The sequence below is a fragment of the Gopherus flavomarginatus genome, chromosome 22, assembly GCF_025201925.1.
Source record: "Gopherus flavomarginatus isolate rGopFla2 chromosome 22, rGopFla2.mat.asm, whole genome shotgun sequence".
Classification (NCBI taxonomy): Eukaryota; Metazoa; Chordata; order Testudines; family Testudinidae; genus Gopherus; species Gopherus flavomarginatus.
Window position 1 is genome coordinate 2993789 of NC_066638.1, and position 26136 is coordinate 3019924.

The 26136-nt window shown below is 39.4% G+C and overlaps 1 protein-coding gene across 5 annotated transcripts in view; it reads right to left on the reverse strand.

The window, feature by feature from the left end:
- Positions 1-231: 231 nt before the first annotated feature.
- Positions 232-26136, reverse strand: part of THRAP3 (thyroid hormone receptor associated protein 3) — a 63125-nt gene continuing 37220 nt past the window's right edge. For 4 of the 5 annotated variants that reach the window (XM_050932084.1, XM_050932085.1, XM_050932087.1 and 1 more), the window contains 10 exons: positions 21008-21169; positions 16401-17306; positions 13706-14446; positions 10553-10725; positions 9868-9979; positions 8273-8357; positions 5792-5976; positions 3148-3340; positions 2363-2512; positions 232-1062 (listed from right to left, as the gene is read on the reverse strand). In XM_050932084.1, coding sequence (XP_050788041.1) covers positions 841-1062; positions 2363-2512; positions 3148-3340; positions 5792-5976; positions 8273-8357; positions 9868-9979; positions 10553-10725; positions 13706-14446; positions 16401-17306; positions 21008-21144 — 2904 coding nt within the window. In that variant the 5' untranslated portion in view covers positions 21145-21169 and the 3' untranslated portion in view covers positions 232-840. The remainder of the gene's footprint in view (positions 1063-2362; positions 2513-3147; positions 3341-5791; positions 5977-8272; positions 8358-9867; positions 9980-10552; positions 10726-13705; positions 14447-16400; positions 17307-21007; positions 21170-26136) is intronic. The other variant, XM_050932088.1, reaches the window with a different exon arrangement.

A 26136-nucleotide genomic window follows, 5' to 3' on the forward strand; every position in this document is an offset into this window, starting at 1 on the left:
TGCAAAGAAGATCCACACAATGCCTACAAGCAGCTTGGGATTCCAGCACACAAGGACCAGGTCTAGCGGCATACACACTAAAATGGGTGAAGAGCAGGGTGCATTTTTGCCATGCTAACTATAACTTTCAGCAAAAAAGAAAAAAATACGGTGGTTTTAAAAAGGCTCTAAACTCAACTGATACATACAAAAATTAGTTTTTAAAAATAATCATAGCAGTTTGGTCCCAACTCCAAGTTAACATTTAGATGTTTATTCACGTGCTTGTTTTCTTATAAGAACCAAAAATAGTTTCCAAAATTAGCCATCTTTAATTGGTGTTACTACATATGCAAAGGCCTAAAATAAGTAGAATATGAATTTAAAAAACAAAATACACAAGAGGGGAGAAAAATAAGCAGGTGAGTTAATCCCCACCTTTATCATCTCAAATTATAAGAGAAACAAAAAATGTCAAGATACTGGGTTAAGCTGGGCACAAACTGAAATCCACACCGTCTTCAAAGACTGTTGCCAAAAAAATATCTGACCATCTAATAAGGTCACAAACAAGAGACAAAATTTATGATCACACTCGATATTGGATCTTATTCAGGCCAGCAGGTAACGTCTTTGGGAAGAAAGATATACTCCAAGAGTGGATCCGAATGTAAGTGATCAGTCCCAGTCCACATGTACGGAGGCTGAATTTTAAAAATGCAGTTAACTTAAGATAATTTCAAAGCTCCTTGGCAGAGCTCTGTTCAGCACTTCAGCATTACCCTGGCAGAGACTCCAACACTGCCTTGCAAGATCCTCTTCCTCCTTGCCAGGGTGCCCAGGGACATGCAGACTCCCTGGCTAGTCAGCAGCTGATTGTAGGTTGTCCTTTTCCTCTCGATTCTCCGTTCCACTTTCATCATCCTCAATTTCTCCCTCTTCTCCACTAAATTTGTCGTGGGCCCACTTGGGGCTAGTGCTCGATTTTCTGAACATGAAACGACCTCTCCCGCGGGGGAAGGAACCCCGGCCTCGGCCTCTATTCACCCATTTCTCACCACCTTCACCCTCCCGGTCATCGTGCTGCACAGGAAAGAAATCAGCCAGGTCAGACAACACTCAAATCACTTTCATCAATAAAAACGTACATAGGCACAATATCATCCGCTAAAATAACCCCATCTTAAGCTGTGCAACACTGCAGCACAAATTGGATCCCCTTGTTGTTTAGGCAGTGTGTGTCAAGTCGGATGAATAGTGAATTCAGTACATAAAAGAAGTACAAGCACATGTTTGTGTTTGAGAGTAGCAGCCCCACTGATTGAGGCTGGAAGGGCACAGCTCACTAAGCATGCTTTACTTTCCCCTCTACTTTTGTGCATGTGTTTCTTTTTCTGGCACAAAGCTTTTGGCAGTTTTCAGGACCAGTTAGGACACTGGGGGCACCAACACACTCCAGACTCAATGGGCCTGCAACTGATTCTGTGCTTATAGCTAGGAAGTTATTTTATGGAGGATTTTACATGCAGTTATGTTCGTCCCACCTAACTCTTCTGAACAGCTTCGCACCTATTTTCAGGTGCTCTTTCGACCATATATGTCATGTTTACCACACATTTTAAAAATGTTTGGGAACATTTTGCATAAGAGAAAGATACTATTGGGACAGCTCTTTTTGATTAGGTTTATGGACTGGTTACATGACCTGGAATATTGTATCTAGGAGAGTAAAGTAGAGACCAACACACTATAGAATAAAGACTATGTCTTCAACAGCAATCAGAAGAGAGGGCAGAAGATGGGACAGCAAGAGTGATTTAGGATTAAGCCACATATGACCTTTATAATAACCCTGAAGAAAGATTAGAGGGATCTCAAATATCTAACAGAAAGGGGCAGGAGTGTTGGTGCAAAAAGGCCATTTAAAGCGGATGGTACCTCAAAAGGGAAGCCCTGGGAGAAATCTATGCAGGATTTTGCCAGACTAGCAGATGGAAAATGAAAGAATGCTACAGTCAGCAATAAAAGTGAATTGCATTCGCCAATCCCAGAAGCAGCAGGGCGCTGTGAGATGGATTCTAACTGGGTTAAGATGCATTTCCCATACTGCCCATGGAGGAGATGTTCTTTTCCTGGGTCCTCCAGATTTTGGTTACTGGCAAACAGCTCTACAACGGTCAGAGCCAACTGCTCCCTAGTTGTGAGTAAAGATTTCTAGAGGCCTCTTACGGGGGGCAGTGAGGCGAGAATCCCAGAACTGGTATTTTAGATAGTTCGATCGTTGCTGGTTCTCTCTTCCCAGAAGATGATACATAACCTGTAAGAGCAGACAGGATGCAGAGCAAGGCATGTTCATGCGTATCCTGGTTCTTCCGAAACATACCAGATAATACTTTTTACTCTTGGGTGTGTACTCTGGGTCCCACTCCTCATCCCTGTTTCGCTTCTGAAAGTCATTGCTGCTGCTGCTGTTGTTGTTGTTATTGTTTCCCGAAAAGGTGCCTCTGTTCCATCCTCTCCCCCTTGCTCTGAACTGGAGTAGACCAACAGAAGAGGGGTACAGAGAAAAGTACTTAGAGAAATGGCATTAGGTCTTTCTTTCATGTAACTAACTGTTCCCAAGCAAACCTTTAGCCTGGCCACAAGAAGACTGTCAAACACCTACACACTCATTACCTATTAATATTTTTGACCTTATCTGATCACATAGCTGTGTAATTCTGTGGGGAGCTATCTATCTGTTTATATGCACGTGCAGGGAGTGCAAGGGAAGGCATTTCACCCATATAACGTGCAAACGCAGCAGGGCTATTTGTTTAAAACATCAGCTATTTCTAAGGAACCAGTGCAACTGCAGCCAGAAGAGTTATTAAAATGGCTTCATCGTAAGTTCTCTGACACAAGCTTGTCTACTGTCAGTGCAGGTGACACACACTAGAGCCTACTGGATTGGATACGGTCTCGGACATCATCAGCAAGACTGCCAATTTCAATCTCCAGAATTTATGCGGGGCTGGTGACTGGGAGCCACCATAGGGTATAGAATCACAACCAGACTACTGTATTTCCAGTCACCTTTAAGATCACATTCTACCTGGTAAAAGCAGCAATTTGCACAAAGTCTTCTGCAAAGGTTTTTTGCTGCTGTTTTTTTAGGGGGTAACTTACGAAGGTCCCTCTAGCTCTTCCTCTCTCATTTGGGCCAGCAAACTCTTTTGTCCCAAGCCTGGATTTGTCAAAGCCTGTGGTACACTCCTCCCTCTCCTCGCTCTCCTCTGGATAGTCCTCCCCTTTGTACGAACGAGAAGATGGTGAAGATGAAGAAGTGGACCTGGATCTCTCACGCACTCTCCTGTGTTTCCTGTACCACGGATTCAGAGGGGGACAGGGGAAAGAAAATCACCAGTGTGGTCATTAACTTGGTACCGTCCTGTCTCGGCTGTGAAGTCACGTTATCACTCCTCCACCCTCCCTTATTATGTCCATGCACAGCCAAAGTCACAGCTCAGGATCAGCTACAATGTGCAGCTCTGAGGTCACAGGACAGCTCCTTTCCCAGGATTTGTTACACTTTTCAGCTTATATTATTTGTAATAAGGTAGCAAACTGAAGCCCAACTGAGAACAGACCCCACTGTGATAGATGCTGTACGAATACATAGACAGTACCTGCCCTAGAGCTTACAGACTAAACAGATGAGATCAGGGAAGAGAGAGATGGGAAGTGACTTCCTTAAGGTCAAACAGCAGGGCAGTAACAGAGCTGGGAATAGGATAACCCAAGTCTTCTGACCCCCAGAGTCCAAGGCCCTGTCCACCAGGCTGTGCTCTCTGATCAGAGGTCTTTAAACCTATTGTACAGCTATACAGCCAGGACTGATTTATTCCTCCTACTGGCCTCCTTTCTCCAGTAGGTACCTCGACCTGCATCATCACGGGAGGAAAAAAATCCATCCAGTTGAAGGGGCTTTTTTTGTTAAGGGTTTCCAGTTATGACACATTTGTAAAAGAAATCCAGGTGCATTCTGTGTTATATGAGAAACTTCTATTTAAGGTAATGTCACTCCATGACATGACCAGATTTGCAAACTGCACCTTTCTGAGAGGAAATAAAATGGTCAGCAATTGCATGGCTAGAAGAACATTACAGAACGATTCCATAAGGCTGAGCTGTTCCTCTAGGGCCCTGATCCAGCAAAGCAGTTAAACGTGTTTAACCTGAAGCACAGGAATAGTTACATTGACTTTAATGGGAAAATTCACAATTCATGGTGAGCACAAGTTTTGATGGATCAAGGCCCAGCCTGCCAGTTCTGTCTGAATGTATGAATATGCACGAAAAGGCTATTTCTTTGCCAATTTTGACAGCCATGGTATCATTCAAAAGCCAGCAGCTTATAGATGAGCAGTAAAGATATTTTATTTAAAAATTAAGTCACCTATTGGTCCAGTGAACTCAAAAACACGTCACAAGGTTTTTCCTGGGTTACATACAAGTCACAGTGCCAAAATAATCTCTGTGCATTAGTTAAAAGGAAAATGGAACCAATGGGAAAGTATTAAAATGAACCGAAGAGCAAATAAGTGGAGTCACTGACCACATTTCTCCATTCTGTGTGAAGCGAAGGCAGTAACAAAACAAAAAGGTCATCTGCTCATCCTGGCACAAGCAGCCACTTAGTTTGTTTCCCTTGATTATTCAACATGTACGATAGCTGCACTTCCCCTTTGTAGTTCTGCATCTAATCACAGCAGCACAGCTCAGCTCTACTAGTTACAGCAGCAGGCACACTACTAGGGCTGTCAGCAATTCATCGCACTGTTAAACAGCAGAATATCATTTATTTTAAATATTTTTGGATGTTTACTACATTTTCAAATATATTAATTTCAATTACAACGGAATACAAAGTGTACAGTGCTCACTTTCTATTTATTTTTTATTAAAGATATTTGCACTGTAAAAAATATAGTATTTTTCAATTCACCTAATACAAGTACAGTAGTGCAATCTCTTTACCATGAAAGTTGAATTTACAAATGTAGAATTATGTACAAAAAAACCTGCATTCAAAAATAAAACCATGTAAAACTTCAGAGCCTACAAGTCCAATCAGTCCTACTTCTTCTTCAGCCAGGCTCTAAATAAAGTTTTACATTGTTTTTGAGTGCACTTGTATAACCTACAATTGTACGTTGTACTTTCATGATAAAAAGATTGCACTACAGTACCTGTATGAGGTGAACTGAAAAATACTATTTATTTTATCATTTTTACAATGCAAATTTTTGTAATAAAAAATAATCTAAAGTGAGCACTGTACACTTTGTATTCTGTGTTGTAACTGAAATTGATATATCTGAAAATGCAGAAAACATCCACAAATATTTAATAAATTTCAATTGGTATTCTATTGTTTAACAGTGCGATTAATTGTGATTCATTTTTTAAAATCACGATTTTTTTTTGAGTTAATCGTGCGAGTTAACTATGATTAATTACAGGTGTCAGAGTTGCAGCCGTGTTAGTCTGTATCCGCAAAAAGAACAGGAGTACTTGTGGCACCTTAGAGACTAACAAATTTATTTCAGCATGAACTTTCGTGAGCTACAGCTCACTTCTTCAGATGCACGAAAGCTCATGCTGAAATAAAATTGTTAGTCTCTAAGGTGCCACAAGTACTCCTGTTCTTTTTATGATTCATCGACAGCCCTAGATACTATCAATTGCATAACGCAAGGTCTTGTTTCCAATCACAATAAAAGTGGCAAGGATCATGCAGTAAGGAAGTGAAGATTAGCCTTCTACATACTTCTTTTTTGACCCTTTGTGACTTCTCTCTGGTTTCTCAGTCGATCTTTCCCTTGAATGGCTTGAATCTCTTGAGTCCACAGATTCTCTCGACTTCTCTCGTTTAAGATCTCTTTCCTTATGTTTTTTACGACGTTCGATATCAAGGCGCAGGTCAACTGGGTCGTCTTTATATTTCCCTTCACTCTGCAAAAGCAGGGAATGGGTGAGAGAGTTTAACAGAAAGATTTAGCAGCTTATCAAAGACTTCAGCACCATTACTTTGCTACTGTCTGCAGAAACTTCTGGAGGGCATAAGTTTATAAACCAACCATTCAAAAATGCAGAATGATTCACTACAAGAATATAACATCTTCATTTGAAGTCTTCTGTTTTCCTACATATTGTATTATAGATACACTTTCCCTCTTTAAAACAGTATAAACATACATTGATAGTCCGGAGGTGGGGGAAGGGGGGAGGAGAGGGGAACCATATCAGGAAACCAAAGACTAACTAAGATTATGTATCATAACCAGAGAAAATGGAGAACATTAGCAGCTAATGGTCCTCTAATGAGAAGTCAAGTCCCACTGATTTTGTATCACAACTGGGGCGCACAAGCAGCCCTAGCTCTCTGGGTTTCTCGTGTCCCTCAGGGGATTGCCACCAAATAACAGAATTCCTCCCCCTCCTCAGACAGATCAGACCCATCTCCCTAAATGATAGAAGAAAATTTAAAGTGCTAGACCTGAAGGCAGCACTGGAGAGAGGGGCAATAGCGGTTTGCCACTTGGAAGATGTGATGCTAACATCACGGTTACTAATTCAAGCGGTGGAGTTACACAGAGGCCAGAGAAACGCAGCTGTTGAATTTATTCTGGGAAATATCATGAACATTCTTGGAATCTTGTTTTAATCACCGTCAATTGAAACCAAACCTCCTTACTAGTAGTGATCTTCTCTATGAATGACACGCCAGTTGCACTTTGTTTCACAGAACCAGGGGCATTCTACACAAGATTTTCCCCTCCACGTATCTGTCTAGTAGGTCTATTAACGTAAGTTACATTATGAAGAGAAGAGAAAATAGCCAATAACCAGAAAAGGCAGAGTCAGGAATAGTACAGTTAATTGTATGCAGAAAAACCTTCAACACTAAGTACAATCTTTTAAATTTAGTGAACAAGAGGACATTTTCTGGGTGTGTAACACTTGTCTTAATATCGTTTTCCAATTAAGAAATTCTCCTTTGGAAAAGGAAAATAGTTATTGGGCTAACTGAGTAGGCTCTACAGTATTTGCACACAGTGCTATGCTTGCGAACTGCATGACTGGATTTGCAACATGCACCAGATGATTAGATTTGCCTTGAATAAAAACAGGGATTAGTAATTCTCTAGCTATTAAATTTTTACTTACATGAATTTCTAAACACTTTTTTGTTTAAATAAAGATTAATTTCAATTAGCAGCAGGAGTGGGAGTTGGTGCTTTGTTTGTATTGTTTGCTCTTCTGCTTTCCCCAGGCAAAGGGTTTTAACTCAGAGCAAAAATGCTCCCAACACGATGGTTGACAGGTAAGTGACAAAATCATCAGCAGCAACCTTATGTAGCGCAGCAGACACCTATTTGCATTTGTGAGGGCACATCTGTTTCATGAAGGGCTGGAGAGCTGTTTGAAAACCACGTTTTTTATACACACTGCCAAGCTGGCGCTCAGAGATCAGGCCCATCAAATTCATCTCACCATCGTCCATGTCAAGCCACAAGTGTGTTTGGAAAAAATCAAAAACAAATATATGAAACAAGTAAGGTTTCAGCAGGACCGTTTAAATCTCTTCACTGTAAATATGTATGAAGTTGAACAAACAAAGGTTAAAAACCCCAAGATGTAACATTTTAGATTAATCCATTTTTATAATTGCTTATAGATTGTATAATGGCTTAACACTGTTCTACTCAAAATATACTGGATTCCCAGGTGCCTGTTCTATCAAAACAGATGCTGAGTGTTAAAGCAACAGCAATCAACAGAAATGATACAGTAAAGTGTTAGAACAAGCTTTATTATCTGCTTAGTAATAGTGTATTTGGTTTAGATACGGATTTATTTTTACTTTCCTTTTTGACATGCATGTCTTTTGAAAACATGGTTGGAAATATCGCATGTATACAATTGATTTAATAATACTTACAAGCAGAAAAATATCACAAAAAGTCTCTTCTCTCATCATGGGCACTTGTTCCAAATATCCTCTTTTTTTTTCTCAAGCTCACCTCAATTGACTTTGGGGTCATTTACCATATTCTAACCACTTCACAAAGGTTGTTGATACATTTTTAATAAAAATTAACCCTTTGTAGTTCATTTTTAGAATTATGCCCATCCTTAAAAGAAAAACACAAACTTAAGTAGAGAGTAATTTAAACAAAAACATCACTGTTAAGTTCATGCCCAATGCACTCATTTGGTTCAATTACTGATCAGATCAACACTTCACCTTGTTGCCTGGCTCTCTGGTGCTCTTCATTTCCTCTGGAGCGAATCCGTGTTTTCTGAAAGTACTGGGAGAAATATCTATCCTCCTAAAAATAAAGCAGAGAGTGAAGCTATTACAGCCTTCCCATAAACTGTACTCCAAGTTCTCCTAATCCTAATTCTATTTTAAAACAGGTAGTTTCTCCATTACAAACACACACACTATACGGCTTTTTAAGGAAAAGCTGAGCAGGCCATTACTCCCTGAAAGTGAGATGCTATGCATACAGAGCAACACACAATCCTGATATTCAGACCGTAACAGGTGCATCAGGTTAACGAACTGATCATTAGTGTATTAAAAGTCCTTGTAATATGATTTTCTTACCCATGATTGACTGGGAAGCTGCTGAGCATGTGTTACTGTGCTGGCCCCCACAAATCACAGGTCTCTTGTACAATATTTCATTGCCTACTTCAATGGCAAAGCCCAATAGCTCCAAAGAAAGAGTTATCTAGCAGATTGCAAATATGGTAAAAGGGTTATATTTATTTACAAAAAAGAGACTGGCAAATTTAAACTGGGTTTGGGCTGAAAATCTAGAGACACTTCTCTGTGCCTAGATAATAGGATAGATGACCACACATTCAGTGCAAACAATAATACTTAGCCCCTACTTGTGTTTCTGCCTATTTTAAAAAGATAAATTAATATAATTTGGGAATAGCCATATCATAGAGGCACTGATGTCACTCACTTTTGTGGGTTTAAAATTGTGTGTGATATAAGACTAAACAAGAACAAGGGGACAGTCAATAACATTGAAAAAAGAGAAATGTAAAGGTGAGAGAGCAAAAATGTATATGTATTTTTTTTTTTTAAAGGACTACTCAATCTGTGGAATTTATTTCCTCAAACTAGAAGCCTAGAGCTAGCACAATTCAAAGACAATTAAGCATTTCTGTGACATGAACATGCAATTACATTAGACATCAACAAAACAATTTGATAAGGGATATAAGCCTTCATGCTTCAGAGCCTTAAGCCATCTAAAAAAGACTAAGAACAACCTTTTCTGAGTCAGATTATTCCATAGTTGTCCTTATAGGGTTTTTTACACCTTCCTCTGAATCAGCAGGGATTATCAGAGAATGGAAATCAAACTAGACCAAGGTTTCTCAAACTTCATTGTACCGTGACCCCCTTTTGACAACAAAATTACTACAAGACATCAGGAAGAGGGACCGAAGCCTGAGCACCCAACCCTGGGGGGTGACAAAGCTTGAGGGCTTCAGTCCTGGGCGGTGGGGCCTGGACTTTGGCTTCAGCTCCAGGCCCCAGCAAGTTTAATGACAGCCCTGGCGACCCCATTAAAACAGGATTGTGACCCACTTTGGGGTCCTGACCCACAGTTTGAGAACCACTGACCTAGACAAATGACTGACCTTGTCCAAGGCCCAGTATGGCAATTACTATGTTCCTAACTAGATGGCTGATAAGTTGTGTTTACTGTTGGCTCCTCTTTTCTATTTTTGAATTATGCCCCATAGTTAACTATTGATATTTTAAAAATACCCCTGGAGGTTTAGAAAAAACATTAAAACAACACTCCCCACCTGTGGATTTCAGGGCTCTTCTTGTTTTTAGCTTGATCTTGCTCCATTCCTCTCTTTAGGTATTTTGTAAAGCGTTCGTTCAGTGTCATTCCTGAAGACCCAAAGTGATGCTCTGTCGGGGTTTTCAATGAAGAAACATCACACAATTAAGACAAGTCAGATTTTAGGAAAAGACACGTGAGCTCTACCATCATGTCTGCAATGGATTCAGAAAGTAAAAATGTGTAGCCAGAGGACAAATGGATGAGAGTCAATGGGACGAGCAAATGAGGCCACCTCCTTGAAATCAAAGAAATGGCGCATGCTTGTGTCAGTGGTGAATTCTGCCCCAAATCTCTTTAACAATGAACATATTTTTAAAACAAAAACTAAATTTATGCAAATTGATTAGAATACCCCAAATATCTGCAGATCCCATGCCAGTCTGCGGCAAAAGTATTGCTTTTTGCTGTTTCAAGGGCAGGCAAGACTGCCTTCCCTCATCTCCTCCTACAGCTAAACGCAAGAACTTGGGGGAAAACATCTCACTTGGTTGCTATTCTACTCTATCACTTGCCCTGTTAGTCAGCAATTCTCTTGGGTAACTAACTAGCATGAATGGAACACTGTTCCAAGGAACAGACATAGTGGGGTGGAGAAGCAAGGGGTGAACTTTCAACCAAGAACGCATGGACATTTGACTCACCTTTTACATGATGGACTATAGTCACTATGTGCTGAGCAAACAATTCCGAAGGACTTCGCTGAGACTGAGCTGATTGTATATGGTGGAAAATGGAGCGGAACTCCTGCTCTTTTTTGTTGCTGTGCACTAAGTCACGACATAGCTTCCGCTCCTGTGCCAATAAACCACTTGGACTAGAAAAGAACATACATTTTAAAAATATAACCATCATAAAAGCAAGCTAAACAAACGCAGCCTTCAAACTGCAAGCTGACAACCTTCAAAGCAATAAACTGGACTTATTCCAGCCATTGCATTTTATGTACTACTAGGAAAGTCATCTGCAATACAATTTTCAATGGTTCTGTGTTTGCCCCCTTATATGGCTTCTGAACTATGGGTTCCTCTTTTCTGCAAGGTTCATCACAAACTTCCCTATTTATAGCCAGATCTTGTTACAATCTGCAAATGATGGGCTATCTGCATCAGCCTCATATAGGAAGAAGTGTATTTTACTTTTTCCTTCTCCCTCCAACATCTGCAGCTAGATTTTAATCTCAGAAGCAGCAGAGAAAACTGGATAGGACCAGGCCCAGAAGCTCTTCTCAGCCTTCATTTATTTGAAGCCCAAGTGTGTTAAATATCCCAAAAGAAGCAGAGGCAACCACAGAAGATGGAAGAAGGATCTTCAAAGCCCTGGAAAGGTTGGGTAAGACCTTAATATTGCCCTAGAATAAGTCTAACGAAAGCTGGATCTGTTAATAATAAATGTGCCTCACCACAGTGGGCAATCAGACCCACACTGAGGATGAGAGAGTAGAAGTAACAAAAGGTTGCTCAGAAACAGGAGAGCTGACTGTCCAGTATTGCTCAACCAACATCCCAGTTCTTGCACGTCAGTCAAACCCTTCCCATCACATCATGGATACCCCCGACCCCATCATCCCTGGAGAAGAACAGCAGTCACCATCACCCTGCTGCAGGACAGAGAGGTCTGATTTAAACCAAAGTGATTTAAAGCACCAAGCAGGAACTGTAAACTTTGATTTTAATCTCTACATTCTACATTTGTACTTCAGTATAACCTTTCTTTAGGAAAATAACTCACCAATGAGACTGGACCTTTACAACATATTGATCTACAACTAAATATAGCCTTGACACAAAATTTGATACTTTTTGCTAGCCAGGAAGATACACTGTATCTATACACATATATTTAAGCAATTATATAGCATTACTTACTTTTGTTCAGATTCTTACATTATTACGTTATAAACTGGTGACTGATGCATTTCTTACATACTAGATGCTAATTTTTTTACGTGTGATTTGTGTCAAGCTGTATTTGGATGAAAACTGAAATTCAATTAAAAATGCACAAAAACAGCATTTGAGAATTTTTGATTAAATAAAGCTCCCTTAAATGTGCCAGATACATCAGAAAAAAGTTTATCAAAACTTGTTTTGCATTTAAACCTGACTAAACAAAGGAAGAACAAACTGTAGTGAGTGAACAGACTACTTCTGGTCACCAACAGCCAGATTTTCAAAAGGTATCTAAGATGCAGATATGTGTCTAATGGGATTACAAAAGCACCGGAGTTAAGCACCTGACTCCCACTGAAGTTAACTGGAGTTAGGTACCCTGGGTGCTTAAATGCTTTTGTAAACCCAGTAGGCACCTACATATCTTTGAAACTCTGGTCCCATGTTCTTCCAATTCTTAGAACTAGTAGATCTTATTCTCTCCCAGCAGGTTATCATCCATAGACAAGAGGTGGAAAACAAGCTTTTGGCTGTTAATGGATTTTTGTCTGTTAATGGATTTTTCATCTTTGAATGAACTAGTCCAACAGAAGACAGTTGTCTCACTACACCAGCTAGCTACACTGAAACCAAAAATAATTAAACTAAATGCTTTCCAGCCCAACAGAAACCGAAAGCACTTGCTGAAAACATTTTCTCCAGACTAAAAATAATGAAAATATAGATCCATAATGCAGTACATAACATTGTTTCCCCCCGATTCTGTATAAAAAAGCAGCACCCTTTAACTCATTAAAACTGGAGGGCTCACTGATGCAGTATTTAATTACATTATTTTAACAGATTATAGTGAATCTAGGCCTTGTCATAATTTCAAATTTAATTTTAAACAGATTTTTAAAAAGAAAAATGTATTTAATATAAAGTCTGATTTTATTTGTTTAAAGTAAGGGTTTTTCCATCCACCCTGCTGCAGCAGAATATAATCCATCCATCTCCACAGCACACACCTCATGCATAGAATTGCTTCAGTAAAAGCAAATCTTGTGGCTCAGAAAAGGCTGTTTTTCAAAGCACATCCAAACTGCATAACACCACTAATGATAATTCTGATTGCTTATTGTTTGCATGTTCAAAGTACTGTTCAGATATTAATCCCTAAAACCTGTGATGTATCTCCTAACATCTCACTCACATGCTATTAGCAGCCATCTTAGTTCCTTTCTCTTCATGGCTGCTGAGATTTAGCGCTCCCTCTAGTGTTCCACTGAGCAAACTGACCTTTATTGACTAGAGGCTCTTCCCTTTAGCAGAACTAACTTTACTCAGAATCCCCCTAGTGGTCTCCTGAAGCACCAGAGCCTTACAGAAAAATTTAAGTGGCTTTTGGGGCTTCTAGGATTTCACTAACAATGTTCCCATATATTGAGAAGAGGAACAAAGTGCCCTACAAACAAACATTTTTTAAGCTGTAATGCTGACATTGCAACATTCTGAGTAGCTCTGGACAGTGGGGAGCAGAATTTGGATTACTGTTGAACACGGAATGGTGTGGTTTGAATGAAGGACTGGGATTCAGAAACTCCCAAGTTATAAACTGGTCTCTTTGCACTGACTTCCTGTGTAGCTGAAGGACAGTCACTTAAACTTTATGCTTCACTTTCTCCATCTGCAAAATGGGGATAACATGATTCACCTTCCACACAGGAGACTCATACTGGTGCGTTAACATTTAGAGATGCATGTGCTCTCTGTGACAAATGACGTGTTGGTAGCTGATTGTACAATATTCTTTATTTAACCTGCCTGCGTTTTAGAAAGATCCACAAGGGGTTGGGGGGGAAGGAGGGGGAAAATAGACTAGTGAAGCCACTACCTAGATTTAACTTAAAGGCAAATCCTTACCGTGCAAGATCTTCATCAAAGGAATCCATTCGGACATTGACCTGGGCCTCCCGGGTAATGGAAAAGGAGGATTTGCCAGTGGCTAAACCATCTCCTCTGGTTCCAAGCTTTTCCCGACTCTCAGAGGCCTTTCTCACAGGTGGTGAAGTACTTTTTTCCTGACTTGCTTTGTAAGCGGTCACTCTAAAATTCTTTTCGGGAACAAACCCCCTGTGACCAGCTTCTGCTCTCTTGGATGCTAGCTTGTCTTCCTTTTTAGATCTTTCAGAATAGGGATCCTCCTCCATTTCCTCAGCTTTCCTTTGCTTCTCCTTTGCAGATGGTAAGAACACTACGCCTTCCCATTTACCTGGTCTATCCTCATCCTGATTTTTGCTGGAGGTTGCTACCACTTTAGACATGAATTTGGGCTCATCATCAAACTCCGAATCCTTTCGGCCCTTGGCCTTGTCTTTCTTATCCAGCTCATCCATCTCCTCTTTGCCATAATGACCTTCCTTGTGGAACTCAGCCATCTTCAGCTTCTCAAAGTCATCCCGAAACTTATAGCGTTTAGGAGACTGGCTGCTGCGATAAGGCTTTTCAGGGTCAGTTTTGGAGGTGTACAGATCTGATTTCGTCTTGCCATCTGCTAAACCCAACTCAGAGAAGCCTCCCTTCTCTTTCATTTTTTCCTTTTCAACATTTGTTAGTTTCTGTTCCTTGTCTTTCCCATTCTCAGTCTTCTGTTCTTCCAAATACCTATTTAAAAAACAAACACACACATACACACACACACACACATTTAAGCAATTCTCTTATAGAAGTATAGACAAGAGTCTTCCTAAAATTCAAAGCAAGCAAACAAGTCTTAAAAATGCCAAGACTTAAAAACATACAGAAGGCTCTCTCTGGTCCCTAATAAATAAGGTAAAATGTAAAGCAGGCTACCCAAATTTTTACTTTAGAAGACATGAATAAGGTCTTAATATATTCAGCAAATGTGCTGGAAGATGGGTATGCAAAATGGATGATGTGAGGTTCAAGAGCAAAGTGGAACAGCAAAAGCTCTTCTTGAGCAAATAAAAAGAGAACCAACTTACCTATATTTTCTAAGGAAAATATTAAGGTCTTACCCAATCTGTTTAGTCACTTACAAACCTGGTTCAGAAGAATTAACACATCAAAACTTTCAACTTGGACTGTTCTGCTTTAAACAACACACTGGAAATAAATGCCTCAAAAGCTACGTCACATTTTGATGCAAGTTTCCTAGGAAAGCTAAACATTTCATATACTGTAAACACAAATAAAAGCAAAAAAAAAAAAAAAAAAAAGGTTAATGGGAAAAATATTTCTTCTCCTGGGAGAAAAGATAAACACTTTATTCTAGTCCTGGGAATGACAATCCCCCAAACCAATTTGAAGTTTAAAGGTATGCTGGTGAAAGATTATCAGCACATATTTCAATGGGATAGCGGTGGGTTAAGTCTAAAAAGCACCTCAACACACTATTTTAAAAGTCAAGAGTGGAGTAAGATCTAGTTCTGCTAATACACCACTACCTTGATATAACGCCACCCGATAGAACACAAATTTGGATATAACGCGGTAAAGCAGTGCTCTGGGTGGGAGAGGCTGCGCACTCCAGTGGATCAAAGTAAGTTCAACATAACACAGTTTCACCTATAACACGGTAAGATTTTTTGGATCCTAAGGACAGTGTTATATCGAGGCAGAGATGTATCATCAAAGGTCTTTGATAATTAATAGAATTTGCCCCCAATAATCTTAAATTAACAGAGAGAAATGAAAATGATTAAGCAGCATTTCAGAACACAACAGTGCCTTTCGAGCGAGGAGGTCCTTTAAAACAAAATTAATTAGAGGACACTTGTCAGGAGTTTGGGGTGCTGACTGGATCAGACTAGAAAGATACTCCTGTACTAAAGATCTTTTTTCTCCTGATTCCAATCATACATAAAATTTACCCCAATGCATTTGCACCATGGCTCTCACAGTGCCTGTATTGGTTTGTTTCTATTAGGATATGCAGTAAGTTATGTGTTTAAGTTTTTTAAACAAAATTTTTCCCTTTGCAAACTTATAATATTTGCTGGAGCCCAAGAGCCACAAGCTTATTAACTCTGAGATAGATTTCAAGAGGGAATCAATATTTTGTCTGTTAAACTTGACAGTGCCCAAAAGCAAGCAAACAAGCCTTCTGCAAGTGAAGGTTTTAGTTGCATCTGCACCTCTTCCCCAAAAATCAGCACGTCTGGCATCAGTACCACCAACTGAATTTTTAATGCTCTAATGTCCATTTAAAATTGGGAAATGCCCCAAAATAAGTAACCAACCATAAGTGAGCTAGGGAATATACAACCACAAATATATATAAATTATATGCAGTGATTCAAGAATGTGACAATTTTTAGACTAATTAAAAAAATCAAATTACTGGAAAAACTCCTTGAGCACTTAAATTTATTAAAATAACTTTCCAGTTCAGAAGTGAATTCTGGGGTATCTATGTAATCTTAACATCTTAACTTTGTTAGTGTTGTAAAGAAAACAAAACTAGAGAACTACTTCCAATAATGCAGAATAAGGCCTACCACTCTACCACTCAATGAGAGTTACACACACCTCCCCAATTCCCGCCCCAGAGTACCTGGCATGGGAACTGAACACAAAGGAAAAATGCACAACTTGCCTCTTTGAAAAGGCTGCCCCGCCAGGAGCTGCTGCTTCCTCCTTCTGTGAGGCACCATAAATTGAACCGATTGCCGTGGGACTTTTACACACAGGACTCTTCCTCGTTGGGCTCAATCCTGATGAACCATGGTCAAATGGACCCTGATGTGAGCCTGTCTGAAATGAGGCACTGCTTTGTAAAACAGACCCCAGTTGTGAGGGGTTTGACAGTGGAGGACTGGGCTTCTGCAATGGACTTGGCCGAGGAGAACGGCGCCTCACCACAACAGACTGGAGAGGACTTTTTAGCGCAGGACTGCGCTCTCTTGGGCTAAGCTCAGGCACGGCAGACACTCTTGACACTGAACTTGTGCTGTAAGTGGTCATGTCTTGCCATGGCTTTGACCCCTCAGACACCTTGACATCTTGAGTAGCTCCTCCTGAAAATGGCTGATCCTTCGAATCATCACCTTGATTATCTCCCGCAGCCTGTGATGCCCGCGTGTCCTTGGAAGAGGATTTTTTTTCCTTTATGGACCTACGCTTTGAAGACTCAACTCGGCTGTGGTTCGAGGAAGACCGGGAAGACGAAGACCTCCTTGACCTATCAGAAGATGACTTATCAGAGTTTCTAGAATGGCTTCTTGATCTTGGTGATGGAGACCTTCTCTTTGGCGATCGAGAGCGGGAACGCCCTCTGCGAGGGCTGTAGGCTTGGCGATAATTTTGCCAATTTGACCTGTAATTTCCATAGCCTCCTCGGTTATATTGGCCCCATGGATAAAATCCTCGGTTCCGCCCACGGAAATAATATGGTCTCCTGTACCCTCTGTTATGACCTCTGAAATCCCGGCTCTGATACACTCTTGGGTGGTTCCTTTCTCTGTTGTGAGACGGAGAATATGATCTTGAACGGGACCTAGAACTGAAAAAGAAAAAACAGTATTTGGAAAACTTTCCCTCAATGCAGCCTTCTAGTTGAAAAAGTTTTAAATGTTATTTTACTGGTTTTGTATAGGGTTCACTGCCCCTTAAGTAATTTTTCCTTTTCTCCCAGTGAACACTGTTTCCCCATCTACACACAATCCCTGGCAGAAACTTCGTGACATCTGAACTATAGCTGGACAGGAGACCAACCTCCTTAGAATCATGGCTGAGACCATGATAGGGATACATTTGTTCTGATTGTCCTCGGACTAATATGGCTGGTACCCACCTTCAGAAATCCAAGTGGCATGTCTCTCAAGTGTCCAGTTTTCACAATCCAAAGAGTGCCAAGGGTATCTCTAATCCTTGGTCTCCTGCATGGCGGGAATGCATTTCTACCCCATAAGGCCAGCGCTGTCTCGTGTAACAGACTGAATTCTCCCTTCTTTGCAGCCCCAAATCTCATATGCTTTTAATTTTAAACAGGATTTCAAGAGGAAAAACCTTTCCTTGCCAGAGAAATTAAACGAACTTCAACACTTGTAAGTGAAAATGGTAGCACTGAAGAGAAAAACCAATAACTGACTTCTCTATATTTCTAATCTCAAACCATACATGAACTGCTGTTGTTCTTAATCCTGATCTCCATCAAGTAAAATAAAGACAGGCAATCTTTTCTTGATGCTCTAAGGCATTTAATGTATCCCTAGCCTGATGCCACATGATGGCACTGTTTATCAGCACGTCGGCTTGCTTTTTAAAGGGTAGATATGAGCATGCAGGTTATTAGTGGAAGAAAGAAGAGAACGGAATTTAGGACTGAATGGGAGTGTTCATATCTGGGGTCACAGATTTAAAGAACACAACATTTCAGGGGATATGTAAATGCTGATCAGAGCTGAAGAAGTACAAGGTGTTTTTCCAATATAATTGGATTTTGCTTAGTTTTATCAAGTATTTAAACAACTGAAGCAGTTGCAGTTTTAAAAGTAGCATCATGGCTCAGGATTGATCAGGTTAATGTACTTAATGAATATTAGACAACTGCAAAGTTGTACTGACAGGGAAAGGTATGAGCAACTATGTTCTTGTAAAATATGAAGGAAACTCCAACATTACACAGGGTTAAAAATCCCTGCAGCAAATCTCACTCATTGTTTATGATGATGTACATTTATTGGAAACATTAAAACACTTTTCTTACTGTATTAATAAAGTTCCAGTTATCTAAAGAGTTGACTAACTCTGGCAATAACAGTATTTAGATATCTTATCCTGACGGGCATCATCTTCTACATCTCTCTCTCCAAAATATTAGTAACTGTACACAACATTGCCACTGAAGTGTCTAAAGCTTAAAATCAAATCTCACTTTTTAATTGGGTTAAAATGAGGTTCTCTTTTGTCCAATTATCAAATACACAAATATTTAACAGGCAGCGGCTTATGTTACAGCACTAGTAACATCTGGTATGAATCTGCGTTAATATAAATTGCTTAATCGTCTGCTAAAAGAATTTGTGCTCCTTTATTCAAAATAAGAAAACAATGCAACTTACCTTAGATAGTTTCTCATTCGAAAACAGTATCAACACAAGAAAGAAGGAAAGGCACATGCAGATGCAGGCAGTGAAAATGAACTGATTAAGAGAAGTGCTCCGAAAGCACTAAGCAGAATTCACATGCTCCTGTCCCCAGGCGCCTACTGCATTTGTTACCAATTACTAGTGAGGGACCTGTTGTATGCTGCTTCCAAAATCCATTCTGTCATTTTACTGAGGCATGGAACATGAAAATCTCACTCCAAAAATCTGCAGAGACTGTTTACAAGAAATCATTTAAAAAGGATGCAGTATGCAAAATACAATATACATGTGCCAGAAGTGAATTATTTTTGAAGTCTTTTGCACTGCATGGCTAGCCAGTTAATTTAATATACATTGTTCTAAAGTTCTGGCAATTCCACTCTTTTTACAACAGTCAAAAACGAAAAGAAATAGCAACATACCTGACCCTACAAACAAAAGTTAAATACACAAGACTAACCAGAAGCAAACATGGGGAAAGAGCATGGAATGCAAGTCAAACCACCAAAGAACATGGAAAGCAAAATGATGTCCCCAATTTTTTTTCCTAAACACAGATAAATTTTCTAGTCTCTTCTCCCTAAGATATCACACTACACCTACCTCAGTGAGTACGCGAAAGTCTTGCAAGAAGAGGACTTGTCTATATTAACCCTCTCCATTCCAATTCTCTTTTACCAATTTATTAACAACATCCAAGTTGTTTCAGCAGCAACACAAGACAAGATGTGTCCTGTTCGATTTAACGCATCTGGATTCCATAGTTACTTCAATGCTGGCCAGATGCTCCAAACCTATACTGCACCTCTTCTAATACTTCACCTTCCCTGCAAAAGAACTCAGTTCCACTTGAGTCTCCATCTCTGCTTTGGTTTTGTCCTGGCCTTCCTGTCTTTCCAATAGTATTTCTATTATATTTCTGCATCCTGAAAAAAATCCCTTTTAATTATTAACAGTTGTGTATGTTTACAAGCCTAGCAATGTTCAGAATCTTCATGATACATTTCAGATTCATGAAAAAACAGATGGACACTATAACATCTAGCCCAACTGGAATAGAGGGGTTTTTTTGTTTTGTTTTTTTTAAGTGAAGATCATTACCAAATGGTGGTGGCCTTGTAAGATATAAAAGCCTTAACTAGTCATATAGGATACTGGGTGATGGAAATCCACGCTTTCCTTTTATTTAGTCTTAAATTGGTCCAGTCAGAAGTAATTCAGAGATGCAGCAACTACCATGCACAATGAAGATTTCTCACCATAGATCTCAACTAATTTACATGATCGGCCCATAGTTACCATTGCAGAATTCAGTTACTGACTCCCCTCATGATGGAACATCCCTCAACCTCCACACAGACATCCACCTTTCCCATCTGAGGCTTAGACTGAGACTCTGGAAAAGACCGTCCTGAACTCAGCTCTAAGAAATGCATGACTTTTCCTAAAGATCTTTTTTTAAAGCTGTTATCAATAAAGTTTCGGGGGGTGGGTGGGGGAAGAGAACAGAGAAGCTAATAAATGAAAAGGAGCACGTTTCGCTGTGGAAATCTCTCAGTTGTCTTTCCCATTTGTCAGTTCTGACCAAAAATGATGCCAAAAATGTCAACACTCTCTGATTTCAGCCCCTTAAATCATCAAAGTGAATAATCTACAAAAAATTTGATCAAGAACAACTTAGGTCTGTTAAGAGGTTTAAAATGAAGCCTTAGGTGAGATGTTATTTACTGCACAAGAAAGTAAAGTTTATCCTTTCCTCCATTTAGTCTGGGTCAACATTCCTTCACTAACAGCACAGCATTCTGAGGAGCTACATCTACTTATATAACATACATATGGGAATATTCCATTAAAATGATCAGCGATTATTAAAGAGTGCAGAAGAATGCAAGACACATGCGTGTTGTAGGACACCCTATCAACAGCATATTGCAAGACAGAACAGAGAGCAAACAAAATAAGTAACCCAAGAGACAGAACACTTAAGCTACTCTAGAATCTAACAAAAGGGTTTTCACAGGAGGGCTTGTTAGTGCAGCCAACATCTGAGCAGGATAGAGGAAGAAGAAAAACTCTTTCAAGTAAAAGGATGCAATCAAGCCGCATGCATTACCTGAGCCGGCGTTTTCTTGATCGTGAGACAGAACGGGAGCGGGAACGGGATTTGGAGAAGGACCGGGAGCGTGATCTCGATCCAGATCTTGAACGAGACGAGCGGGATCCAGATTTTGATTTGTTAGTTTTCGACATCTTTGAAAGCTCCCTTCAGTTACACCTGTCAATATGGGGGAAGGAAAATAGAAAACATGTAAGTGAATAGTTCTGACTGGTTGGCTTCTCTCTCTGGCAGTTTTGATAGTTCCAGAGACTCATGCAGTTGCTGCTGAATCATGAAACCTTTTAATTCCTCTTTGCAAAAAGAAAAACACTGGAGTGCAAATTTTTTTTTAAAAGAAGCAATTCAGCACAGAAACAGGAAGCAGGAGGTAGCCTCTGTGCTTTTTTAAGCATCCTTTTGCTCCAGATAAGTGAGTTAATCTCACCCGTCATTACCAATAATGATGGTGCCTGCACAAAAAAAGTGAATTAGTTCAGGTTTTCCATAAAGCTTTCTTCTGCTTTATATTTTCAAAAGGAGAAGCAGAGTAAGAGGCCATCAATAAAATAATCATCCTCCAAGATACCCTAATTTCACTCTTTTAGAGGTAGATCTATTAAACCATGAAGTGAAGTTCTAGACATCTTACAAGCCCCACTGCTCCAAGTGTGGTTCATGCACTGCTACAATCAGTTACAGGAGTACACCACTCACTGATGAGTCCTGCTGCAGTGAAAATAATTCGTAAGTCCTTCTCAGTATTCACCCAGTGTTTCAAATACTGACAATAAAGACGAATATCCCAAAGCATTAAATGACTTGAGAGAACCACTATATTATATAGAAACTTAATAAAAAAAGTGAATTTACCTGTGCTAGTTTCAGGAATATACCCAAGAAAAGCCAAACCAACCTCTTTCAAAGAGACCTTAATGCCTACACTTTGAAACAATTGTGTAGTCACATGCCACTACCCAATCCCTACCAGATACACAATTCTTGAGGAAGGAACCAATAATGAAGAGCCATTGGAAAACAACATGTTGATGTAAAACTTGTCGGTTATTCTTGTTGTGATTTTCCAATGGCTCTTCATTATTGGCTCCTCCCTCAAGAGTTGGATAAAATATAGCTAACAGATATAAAACATCTTAGATTAGGAGAGTAATTTTAGGAAGTTTATTAAACATTTGGAACAAATAAACCAAGTAAAATTCAGATGTGACATTTTGTATTTAAAAACTGATTAACTATTCTTCTTTATTAGTATCCAATTAAGTCACAAAGTCTTGGTACACATTTTTCAGGGCCCAGATGTCGATCTTAAAAAGTCTAATCATGAAGGTTATAAATGCCCTCCCTTGGTAACTCCTTTCCAAAAAGTACTAGAAACAATTCTAACATACCACAGTCAGGGTCACAAAAGCTCTATTGTCATTTCTACCTAATAGCTCCAAAGCAACAGTAAGTCTTATTCCTCACTTTGTTCAGCTATAAAGCAAATCTTCAGAACTCAAGTTCTATAGTGCTGCAAAGAATATACCAACTTTCAATTCCTACTGGCTTCAACAAACTTTCCCACTCAAAGTGAAAATGCTTCTGCCTCTGAATTACTGGAGGAAAGTGCTGTTCCTCCAAACCTCAGGGTAAACTCTCTCTATTCTTCCTTCTACTCCATTCATTCCACGATAGCACTTACTGGGGTGAAACAAGGGTTAAATGCTAATGTTTTTGGATTTCTAAGGGGTCTTCACTGGCCACGTTAACACGCTACTGGAGCAGCGCTTTAACGTGGCTTGCGTAGCCGTGGCATAGTGCTGGGAGAGAGCTCTCCCAGAGCTCAAAAAAAACCCACCTCCGCAAGGAGAATATTCCCAGCGCTGGTGCACTATCTACACTGGTACTTTACAGCACTGAAACTTGCAGCGCTCAGAGGGGTGATTTTTTTCACACCCCTGAGCGAGAAAGTTGCAGAGCTGTAAAGTGTCAGTGTAGACAAGCCCTAAATATTCTACATTAGTGCTTGGCATAAAGCAGTTCAGTTTTACCTCCAAATGGCAGAGCAAAACTGAAAAGAACAAATGCTCCCAGTTTTAGCAAGAAAGCAAGATGGTATGCAATTCATCAAGCCCTAAACTTCACTGAATAATAGAACCAGCACCAAATTATTTAGCATGTAACACGACATTGATTGTCAACTGGTGAAACGCAGACCCCATTAAGAATCAGAACTTTAATGGGAGCATGGTTGGAAAATGGTACCAAAATGGGATATGTAATGCAACTTCTGCCTGAAAAGTGAGCAGAAATTTTGGATCGGTTTCAACACAAACTCCTGCCTCTTCAGTTTTCCTCAATTCTTTTCCTACTTGCCTCCCACACCCTACTTTAGAATTCTGAAGTATTAAGAGGTTTTAGCGCAGGGGGCCTAAGAGAACAGACAAGTAAGAAAGACCCAGTTAGGTTTCTGGGGAAACACTGGAAAATATTTGCATTCATAAAACAGGTCTGACAACATTTTCTCCATGATATCTTGTTTGCCATTCAAATACATACATATCAGGAAATTCCCTACATCAGGAATCAGCTGTTCCCTCCACCTCCACCCCTAACAACTTTTTCCAGATGCAAACTTTGTTTGCAACATGCAATTTATCTAATAAGTTGCCACAGCAAGGACAGACAGACTGAAATTATAACTAGAAAAATGAATGTGGGTTTGTGTTTCAGTTTTACTAACATGGAGTACTGTATCTTTTGGGGATAGATGATAGACACGACATTTTAAGAGCATGAAAAAGGCAGGAAAAAGGAAACCCCTTGTCTCCAGCAGAAGGAGCACCCATGTCCAGTCTAATGGTTAGAACAAGAGACTAAAAGTGTGATGGAAAGCCCATGAAATCAACAGAAAGATTCCCACTGACTCCAGTGGGCCTAGAGCAACCCCTAAATCCAGATTTCTTGACTTCTCATGTAATCTTAGATTCTTTTTGTGACTAAATGATCTGTTCTCCTAATTTCCTCTGCCTCAGGGAGATTACATAATTCAATGGACTGTTGTAAATATTAGTGCCAAATTCTATCTTCTGATATCTGCGATTCAGACGACCTGGTTCCAATGGGAAATGCATGTGCATATTCCAGGGTAAAAAATGGCTCAATGTTTGCAAAATGTGTTGACTGTTGACTTTTTAAAAAATTCTTTACATTGCATCGTCATTTGTCTAGAGTAACAGCAGGGATACAAAACACTACAGTTATAACTAGAAAGATTTTGCATTTTGAAAAAGTCGTTTTGCCTTTCCTGACACGTTCATTTCAAACAGAGGTCAGCTTTAAACAATAAGCTTTTCTGTCCATTTTGCAAAGTGACAGATGCAGACAGCACATCTAGAAATGTACATACCAGAAAAGTATTTACAGTTAGACTGCTTGGGATACAGGGATGGAAAATATTGGTAAAGTAAATATGCCTCTTAAGAGATACAAGGAACAGATTATAGGATCAATTTCCTCAAGCAAAACCTCTCAAGGACAGTGGCAGCTGTCTCCATAATTTCAAAATAAAAAGTAATATAATCACTTGGAATTTCTTAATAAGTGTTACCAGTTAAATTTTAAGATGATCTCTTTCTAAAATCTGTGTTGGCCCATAGATATTCAAGTTGGCTCTCAAGACAGGCTAGTATCACCTGCTTACTTCATTTATGGTAAAAATATATGGAAATAATGGTAGCGTAGAGGAAAAGCTCCCTACCCATGCTTCATTAATTGCTTTAGCTATAAAATATGAGAGCACAATATGCCAATCCTTAATTACGATAACGGATAATTGTATTACTTAAAATTTATGCATGCCGTCTTTTTTACAAATGTATTTATTCAGCTACCACCATTAAGTTATATCTGTGTTCACACGAAGAAATTTTTGTCCCTCAAATCATGTTAAAACATTAACCAACTAGAAAAAAAAACCCGCCACGTTATTTAATATTCAGTTTTAAATTACCCAACGCCCCATACATCAGTCACATACAAAACCTAGCTCTAAACCCTCATTAACTTGGGACATGAAAATCTGTGTTTTGGAAGACAGTGAAAATCACAGCACTACACAACTAGATTATGTTGACTCAGTAAGATTATAGCTGCCATCCAGAACATTTCCTAAAAAAATGCAGTCAAATACCTGCCTCTCAAGGTCACCAAATAGATATCTTATGCATTAATGGATGTACTTCCAATTAAGGAGTCAATCTCTCTGTTACTCTGCTCTACTGTGATATGTTGCCAATGCTCATAGTATTCAGTAACAGGTTTTCATTGCTGAAAGCCATCTGAAAAGTTTTATAAATCCTTATTCCTTGGCCTGTGTTTAACTATTTTTAGTAAGTTTCACATGCACATTTATTTATTTTCAGTAATTTTCTCCATAATCATCTGAACTAGCAATGTTTGATGTCACTGAGTTTATCCACATATCCTCAGAACAAGACAAGCCACACAGTAGAAGCAGACTATTACTGCATGGTACTTAAATAGGGTTGTTAATACCAAAGTACTGTACTTACTAATCAGTACTTGGTTTTGGTTTAAAATATAACCAACAGCACAATCCAAAGGCTCTTTCAGACATGGTGTTTATGCAGAAAATATTAAAATGAATAGGAGTGGTGAGGAAAAAAAAAAAAAAAAGAGACCAAAGGTTCTTAACCCTGAAACTAAAATTCTGAAAGAAAAACCTCTAGGGTTACGTGCCTTCTAGCAGATGTTTATGCAGCTTTAAAGATGTTCTGTTAAAAATTTATGTTATGAAAACTGATTTTACTCAGTGCTATAAAGGAACATAAAACTAGACTGAAAAGTATTTTGCCAAGGCTAAAAACAAAAATACCAAAAAGCTATTAACGAAAGGACAACCATTACATGCTATTAAGCATGCAAGAATGGATTTATAAACTGGGCTCCTCAGTAACACCTGAAATGTGTGCACTACAATATTACTTCTGGGCAGAGGAAAACAGGGGAATAGTTTAAAGCTAAGAGTAATGTTAATTGAATATGGAAAACTGGTCAAGTTAACACAAGGTTCAGTAACTTTTTTGTGGATCTGGTTAAAATAATAAAACTTGCGGTATGAGACC